The 8745-nt window shown below is 48.8% G+C and overlaps 1 protein-coding gene across 2 annotated transcripts; it reads right to left on the bottom strand.

Moving 5' to 3' along the window:
- Positions 1–1886: 1886 nt before the first annotated feature.
- Positions 1887–7070, bottom strand: LOC309354995 (uncharacterized protein). 2 transcript variants are annotated; one of them, XM_081885353.1, is made up of 2 exons: positions 6309–7070; positions 1887–3603 (listed from the first exon to the last, which is right to left on the bottom strand). In XM_081885353.1, exon 2 carries the CDS (start codon positions 3559–3561, stop codon positions 2437–2439), a length of 1125 nt encoding a protein of 374 aa, XP_081741479.1. In that variant the 5' UTR covers positions 3562–3603; positions 6309–7070; the 3' UTR covers positions 1887–2436. The 2 variants fall into 2 exon arrangements, with proteins under 2 accessions (XP_081741479.1, XP_081741480.1); XM_081885354.1 differs by lacking the exon at positions 6309–7070 and adding an exon at positions 6124–6247.
- Between the last annotated feature and the right edge of the window lie 1675 nt (positions 7071–8745).

Genomic DNA, 8745 nt, shown 5'->3' with positions numbered 1-8745 from the left:
TCAACCCGCAGTTATGATTGTGAGGAAGGAAGAAAGGGAATGTTAGCTATTTTCATATTGACGTAACACAGAGTACAAGGATGTGACCTTGTAAGCAGGTCATTGAATGCTTGTGCAATCACGCACCTGGGCATATCTCAGTTCAGATCAAGTGCAACAGCATAAAGACAGGAGAAAACATCCAACCCTCATGTACATCACATGCCAAATATATGTAAAATAATTATAAAAGTCCGGGTTACGGTAATATGACAGTGTGGTCTCACTTCTGCAGACATTACCCCTTTTTAGATTCTAACCATTTCTTGTATCAAAACCCTACACTTTTTAAACAGAAATAATGGAGAATCACCATGCTGATTTCTCTCCATCTGCAGCATGCTCTCTCATACTCTTCCTCCCATGTGTTCTGCCCTGTAAGGGATGCCTTGTGTTTGATTAGGGAAGTCGCCTTCAAAATGTAAGACAGACATTGCCAAAGCTCAAATCCCCCTTTTGCTTCCCTCCAAATATATCCTGTTTGGGACACTGTCCAACCCAAGGCAATTTGCTACCAGAGGTGAAGGACAAGATGGCGCCTCCTCTCATTCCATGCGCAGAAACTAAGAGGACTGGCAACTAACGGGACATCAGCCTCCACCACGCTTGAGGTCAGCAGACTAGTTTAGAAGGTGCAGAGCAGGTTGTATGCCACACACAGATGTGACCTCCAACACTTCGATGCCACTCCATCTCCCCATAATCTGCTGCTCCACTCTGCCTAATGGTAGGGCTAGCTCTGTTTGGGACCATTTAAAACAGCCAGTGGTGACTGTCACACACTGGAACTGGTACAGCAGAAAGCAGAGAGCCCAAAAGTAGATGGAGCCAGAGCCAACGAGATACAGAGCCAAAAAATTCTAGTTTAGTCCCTATTCCTTTCCCCTGGTGAGTTCTACAAGGGGCAACACAGAGACTAAGGAGGAGGAAGCTGCTACAGGCACAGCCACCCCAGGCTGCTTGTATGTAAAAAGGCAGGCGGTTGGCAGCTGGTTGGAAGCAGGCTAAGGTTGGTGGGGCATTGCCCTATTTGCCCTAATGGGGGCCTCCACTGAAAGCAGCCATGTTCTTTCCCAAAGAGAACATTGTGAGTTTATGTAAACTTGCTGCCTCCCACTTCTTTTAATTTGCTGGGGGGGGATTGTAGATGAGAAGCCCAAAAGTATATGGGTTGAACAGTCTACAAGTACAGTAGTGGGAAATGTAAGTTCTGTGAAGGGGCTTGAGATTCCTCACAGAATTTTCAGCACTTTTCACAAAACATTGATGTCTCAAGACTTTATGTAGAGAAAGCACGAGTTAACCTTTGTGGTGCAATGGTAGCACCGGCACACCTGCCCTGCTCATTCTTTGTCAAGATCTTGCTTCATGCGGCACTCTGGACCAGATGATGGCCTAACACCTCAGCCCTAAACACATTTATTTAAAAGTAATTCTGGCTGATTTGAATGCAATTTACTTGTAAGTGTATGTGCTTAGGACTGAGGTATTAAGCGCACATCATCTTTGGATGTTGAGAGGGAAACAGGGGAGAAAGCTGCAGTGTGTAGAAGGGAGGGATTGGGGCCTGTTGTCCTTCCTTTCAGTCCTTCACTTCCAGACATGTATTCAAATTGGATCTCTGCCTACATATTAGGATTTTGCCTCACACCTATCGAGAAGTGCACACACATATACACAAAGACATAGAACTCCACGTGTACCCAGATTTTTCAATTCCCTCAAACTCTAGACTCAAGCACGCACATTATGGGCTGAGGGAGAGATCTCCAAACATTAGATCACACTTTTTGGAAAGATGGGGGCGGGGGAAGAACGGGGAAGGAGGAAAAAGGAGACAACTGCTCTTTTGCATATGTTAATTCATTGAAAAGTTTGCAAACTTGAAAATGCCCCACTGCATGGAGGAGCCAAGAAAGCAACTCAGAATGGGGCAAATAATCTTACAGAGGACCAACGTGTATCGGCATTTTGTTTGGTACAAACCGGGAGAGGAGCACACATCACCCAGTGCCCATTCCTCTGGGAAACCACAAGAAACAGCAAATTCCCCAGTTTCATTTGCTATACTCTGCTACAGAGTTTAACACATAACATTGTTTCTCCAATCCCTCAACAGCTCATGATATAATTGTTGGAAGGAGGGGACAGTCATGTTTCCCTGTCCACCAGTAGCATTCTCCAGTCTTTGGTGATGCCCACCCATTGATACTTCAAAGGCCATAATATTCTAGAGCAGCTCTAGGAGACGGTCCTATCCTCAGTCTCATGCCCTCGCTTGAGGGGGCAGGAAAAGTCTCAATGCAGTTACAGATGTTTAAGTCCTTTTAGACAGTTGCGGGGCAGAGTTCATGTCCCAGTCCCTGGTGCCCCCCGCCCCACCTAGTTTTTGCATATTTATGAGGGCTGGATCCCAGGCTTGTCTTTGTCCTTGCTGTGTTCTGTCTCTGGTATCTGTGACATAGCTACTGGAGTGCTTCCTGCCCCGCCTTCTGCAGCTTCTCCCCAGTGGCTCCCATCCCCGACCCAGTCCTCCACCGATTCATTGGTCCAGCCACTCCCAAGTTCCTCCGGCCCCCAGTCACCGCTTCCCGCCACCACTTCCGATTCCCAGTCTCCTGCCGTTGTCCAGCTGCCGCCTCCCTCCTCGACAGAGCGCTGGTAGTAGGTCTCACGGGCGTGCTTGCGCTTGGCATGTCGGCGGAGGGTGTTGCGCTCCGTGAAGCGCAACCGGCAGATCTGGCACTGGTACGGCTTCTCCCCGGTGTGGACTCGCTGGTGGCGCAGGAGCTCCCCGGATTCCCGGAAGCCCTTGCGGCAGACCGGGCAACTGAAGGGCCGTTCGCCGGTGTGGATGTGCTTGTGCCTCTGAAGGTGTGAGGAGCGCTTGAAAGCCTTGCCGCACTCGCGGCACACGTACGGCTTGCTCTCCGAATGGGTGATGCTGTGGCGCTCCAGGTCCGACTGGTACAGGAACGTCCGTAGGCAAATGGGGCAGAAGTACAGCTGCCGGGGCGGCGGGGCTGATGCCAATAGTTCGGGCTCAGAGGATTGCATCTGCCCAGCCTGCTCGACCTCTTGGCGGGACACAGTGTGGGGCACCCCTTCAGCATCAATCAACACCATGGACCCTTCGTCTGCGGCGTCTCCCTCTCCTGGCGGATCCAGGTGCTTGGAGGCCGGAGGGGAGGCCTGTGCATTGGACCGCCCCCCTCTGTGCCTGGTCAGCGCCGAATGCAGTTTGGGCCCCCACAGGGCAATGCTGTAGATCTCGGGATGAGAAGGCCTGTCCTCTAAGGCCGTGTGGTTCTGGGGGCTGTCATTGCTGAGTGGGGTCTGCATATAGTGAGCCCAAGGAACTGGGGGGCAGGTTTCTATCACCTGGTTTTCAAGCCCGACGCTGCCATGGTTTTCCGCTCGTGGCCAACTACTCCCGCCTGGCACCAGCACCCGAGCCTTTGCCTGCAGCTCCGCTGGATGCCCATCACCCCTGTCGACATGCCACCTGTGAGATGGCTCCATTGGGCACCAGGAACAAGAGTGCGTTCAGCTACAGGGACATCGCTGCGGAGACGGGAGAACAGTGAGAACCACAGAGAAGCCCACCAGGAAGACCCCGCCACCCCAGCAATGCATTTGGTCTTCTGCAAAGGTATAAGCACCACTACCATCTTTGCATTTCAGACCCCGAGAATACATCCAAGTATTCATTCCAAAAGACATGGGGTGATAGCCAACTGAGCCACACTCAGCGTAGGCCCACTGATTTCTGTGGGTCTACTCGGAGTATGACTTCGTTGGCTAGTACCCTAGGCGCCTTAAATTACAGTGGCAAAAAGCATTGGGGCACCTTAGAGATCAAGAGTGCAACATTTACGGAAGTGATTCCTTTTGAACTCAGCAGGGTTAACCCTCAAGCTACATAAACTATGAATGAGATTCCAGTTCCCCAGCCTCCTCGCCAGTTACTGGCTCCTCCAAAGTGGGCTGAAATCTAAAACATTTAAAAGAAACCCTAAGTGTATATGTGCACTCTGTGCACACTTACCTGAATCTCTAACCGTATGTGAAGTTCTTTTAAAATATACACTGAATTGTGGGTGTGACTACGCACTAGAGCATGGATATAATGGTGCACAGTGTCTGCACATGTGCACAGTCTAAATTGGTCTTAAGAGAGTCTTGCAGATAATATCTTCCCTTGTGGATGGGAATGCAAACGTCCATATGTCTACAAGGTATCTGTGAGCAAAAACATATACACAAAGACATGCATTTTACGTCTGTGAATAACTGTGTGTACAGTTATTCACTGTACATTCATGACATTTGCATGCGAGTGCACCCTAACATGCACTGCATCAGCAAGAGGGTCTGTGCTACTCATACTTAAGATCTGTTAACACCAATAATCTAATTTTAACCATCCTGCCATACCCAGAACCCAGGACAGATCAAGCGTGCAGTTTTCCTCCAGCTTTCAATATGCACTCATGAGTGAAGTGGGAATTCTAAACTGAATTAGCCATTCCAAGGATGCAGATTGGGTAGCTATTCCAGATAACTGAGAAGAAACCAAGTTTGATCATGCATAGGAGGTGGGGGCTTTGACTCTGAGGCAAGGATAGAAAGAAGGAGATTGCAATTCTATGTGTGACCCTTGCCTTATATCCCTTATTGCAATTCTGCAATGTGCATCACGCTTTTGCAAGTAGAGCAGACTTGTTTACAGACATTCAGGAGGAACGCTTAGGACATTTGAATATGTACCCTAAACATAGTTCACACAAACTATGTAAATTCCCAGGGCTCCTTGGGGGTTGCCATCTATCCCCAAGATACAGCAGATGTCAGCTGCAGAAACTCACTTGCTTATCTGCTGGGAATTACCTCTTGCCATTACTTAGATGTAGATCTGTATTACCAGGAGACAAACCTAGCAGGTATCTCTTGGCACAGCTATAATGCAGGACTCAGAGTTGAGTTTGTTCTGCTCTGGAACCCATTTCCAAACAGCCCTAGAAAATAGTCTAAGCAGAATATTAATACATTTTTAACTGGTGTCTGCTGATAAACAGCAGTCTCCCAGCCTCTCTGCAAATACTTTCTCCAGATGCTGCTCGTCCAGTTCTACAGAAATATGTTGAAATACAAAATAGAACCGACTAGAACGGCAATTACATTTTGCACAGATCTGAAGCTTGACAATGTTTCAGTGGATTTTATTTGAATTGTGACCATTTTCTAACCCTACTTTCAAAATATAACTTTGAGAAATACTTTTTAAAAACAACCCTGGTTGATTCATTTTAAAGCTATCATGCTATGCATCAGGTTGCCAAATCCAGCTCTTTTGCACTTTTCTAAACAAACAAACAAATGCTAAAGTCCAACAGCATCCACTACTGGAAATGTTAAGGGGGGAAAGAAAAGATGAATAGGGAGAGTATAAATTCACCATGTTGCTGTCAATTTGAATTAGGAAAAGAGATTCCCACATCAGCAACATCCAATTCATTTCATTTCCACAATCCACCAATCCTACAGATTGTTAACACTGGATAAAAGGGAGTCATGCAGAGTCTTTCAGCTAAATTCCCGTGACCAAGTCCCTGTCACAGCCATAACATAAGAACCAGCTTCGTTGCTTAATCTGAACTGAGACTTTGGCAGCCTTGGGCCAATGAATCTTCCAGAATCTAGCGACAGATTCTAGAACGATCCTGAGTGCCCCCCCTCTTTCGTGTTTTGTTTTTGGGCTGATTTTGCTCGACTGTAGGGAAGAGGGCACCTCTGGGCATGTGCTGAGTGCCCTTCCCTCACTCCCATCACGAGCCAGCCCGAAGGCATTTGGGATTATTTAAATAATAATAATAATAATAAATAAACAGAAGGGGCTTCTAGGGGAGCTGGATTCCCCTTGGACAGGGAACGGTAAGAGGGGGAGGAATGCATTAGAAGAACCATTTGCGTTAAAATCATCTTCATCACAATAATCCCCGGCTCGACCCCGATCCTTTAAACGCAAACAAGTCTCGCTTAAAGGGAGCAGACCCGTTGCAATGCAAACCATCTCTCGTTCACCTCGCAGATCGAGGGTCCTGCTCCCTCCCTTCCTCCTTGCGCCCCCAGCCTGCAGAGAAGCGCCCGGAGCTGCAAAGCTTTCCCCGCCCGCCCCATTTCTGATCTAGGCTGGGCAGGAAGGGGGAGCGGGGGGCGAGAGAGAGAGCTACCCACCCAAACCAGGAGGCATAGGCAGCGGCTATTACCTGTTTTGCATTGTGATCTGCGGCAACTGAAGGTTTCAATGGGCCGGCGGTGGGTGGGGAGATGAGCGTCCGGTGGGAAACCTCTCGCCGCCCGGCCGCTGCAGAACAAAAGAGCCGGGCTGGTCGGAGCCGGGCATCCGGGAGGCGCACGGACCCAGCAGATGGACCCGGCGGAGAAGGCGAGCGCGCCAGTCGGAAGCGCCTCCTGGGTCCCAGCGCCGACGCGCCAGTGCCTAGAACCCCCCGGGGAAGGTTGGAAAGACTCGGGAGAGCCCAAACCAGGGTTGCCTGCTCAGTGCAGGGGGGGTGTTGAGTCGTCGTCATCCTGTTCCTTTAAGAGTTGCAGAGAACGGAAATTTCCCCCCCCCCTCGACGTGGCTTTTCCCACCACAGCGCTGCAGTGCTGGGAGAACCAGCGTCTGACAGAATGCTCCCTTCTATGAAACTCTTTTAAAGGGACAGGGGATGCGTGTGTGCCAATTCCAGTTCGACGCCTCTTTGGGAGGAGGATTCGCGCATCGGAGGAGCTGTGGTCTTCTTCCATGACAGATAGCGCCACACTAAATCAGCCGGTCTTTTTGGTGCCAAAGGACTCTTTGTCGTGGAAATCCAAGACTTTCTGTTTCTCCTCGACGCTTGGCCGCCTGCGCTGATGATGTTAAGGGCAGAACCCCCCCCCCCTTTCCATGCTGGGAAAAGCTTCGCTTGGAACACCGTGTAGAGTTCTGGTCTCCACAACTCAGACAAGATGTAGAGCTTGAAAAGTCCCCCCCCCCCACACACACACACAATGGAGTGCTTTGAGCTTCTTAGTTTAGGAGGAAAGGGCATTTGGTGCGGGGAGCATGGTAGAAATATATAAATATATGCATCTTGCGAACCTGGACAGCGATAAGTTTATCTCCCGATCTCATAACAGTAGGTCCATGTGAAGCTGGATGTTGGAAGATTCGGAGCAAACAAAAGGCTAGCTCAGTCAGCAGAGCCTGAGGCTCTTAATCTCAGGGTTGTGGGTTCCAGCCCCCATTGAGGAAAAGACTCATGCATTACACAAGATGACCCTCGCGGTCCCTTGCAACTCTAGGATTCTATGATACTTCTTGAACAAAGCATACCATAGTTAAACTTTGGCATTCACTCCCACAGGAGAACACCAAACTGGGTGGCTTTAATGTTGAAGGGTCACTTTAAAATGTGAAGGTTCATTACTGTTTCACAAGTTGTGTATGTCTTTAAGGGCCAGGGCAAATAACGAGACCCAGTCTTACAGCTGTGAAACATAGCAGGTGCTGCTGAGTTGTGTTAATCAAGCTGTGTGTAAGCAATTGGGTGTAATATATAAGGAGCAGCACCTAGCTCTCCCATTACCCTGGGGGATGGGTTGGTGGTTGGGTCTGGTTTGTTGTTGTTGATGTATTTAGTGTATAAGGACTTTTTGTTTTTGTTATTAAAACCTTGTCTAAGTTATTTTTTAGTCCCTTTTTAATGCATGGTCTCCCCAGCGCTACTAAACTGCAAAAAGCCAACATTTAAAAGTGAGTCGGACAAATCCATGGAGGAGCATTGCTATTTGTGGCTAATGTTCTACAATCAGGCTTCCCACAGGCATCTGGTTGGCCACTGTGATTACAGGATGCTGGGTTGCCATATACTCTCTTTTTCCAGGACAGGTCCTCTTTTTCATTATGAGAGTCGCCATAGAGATCCATAGTTAAAAGTAAAGGTAAAGGGTAAAGGGACCCCTGACCATTAGGTCCAGTCGTGACTGAGGGTTCCGGTGCTCATCTCGCTTTATTGGCAGAGGGAGCCAGCATACAGCTTCCAGGTCATGTGGCCAGCATGACTAAGTCGCTTCTGTTGAACCAGAGCAGTGCATGGAAACGCCGTTTACCTTCCCGCCAGAGCGGTACCTATTTATCTACTTGTACTTTGACGTGCTTTTAAACTGCTAGGTGGGCAGGAGCAGGGACCAAGCAACGGGAGCTCACCCCTTCACAGGGATTCGAACTGCCGACCTTCTGATTGGCAACTCCTAGGCTCTGTGGTTTAACCCACAGCGCCACCCGCGTCCCTCAAATAGTTAAAAGTAGATCTCGGCAAATATGTCCTCTTTTTTTCTCTTCAAAGTGTGGCAACCCAAAGACCCTTTGGCTCAATCCGTAAGCAGGGCTCTTCTTTATGGTCTCTCGAAATATCAGTTGCCAGGGAGCAGAAACGGGGAGAGGGCTTTTGTGCTTATGTTAGGCACCTGGTTGGCCGCTGTGAGGAGGCTGTATTAAATGGCCATTTGGTCTGATCCAGCAGGGCTTCTTCTTCATTCTGTCTGTTGGGCAGTTGTTACAGGAACAAAAACATGCTTCTGTTAAAAAAGAAAGAAAAAAGTGGCACCTTAGCCTGCTGTTTGCTACAGAAAACATTTGGTGGGAGGAATTAAAAT

This window comes from Podarcis melisellensis (assembly GCF_964234715.1).
Source record: "Podarcis melisellensis genome assembly, chromosome: 13".
Lineage (NCBI taxonomy): Eukaryota > Metazoa > Chordata > Lepidosauria > Squamata > Lacertidae > Podarcis > Podarcis melisellensis.
The sequence above is the reverse complement of the archived record's forward strand: the minus strand, read 5'-3'. Positions and strand labels throughout refer to the sequence as shown.

Excerpts from the sequence above, each read along its gene's own strand:
- LOC309354995 (XM_081885353.1), bottom strand. The coding sequence starts at position 3,561 with ATGGAGCCATCTCACAGGTGGCATGTCGACAGGGGTGATGGGCATCCA.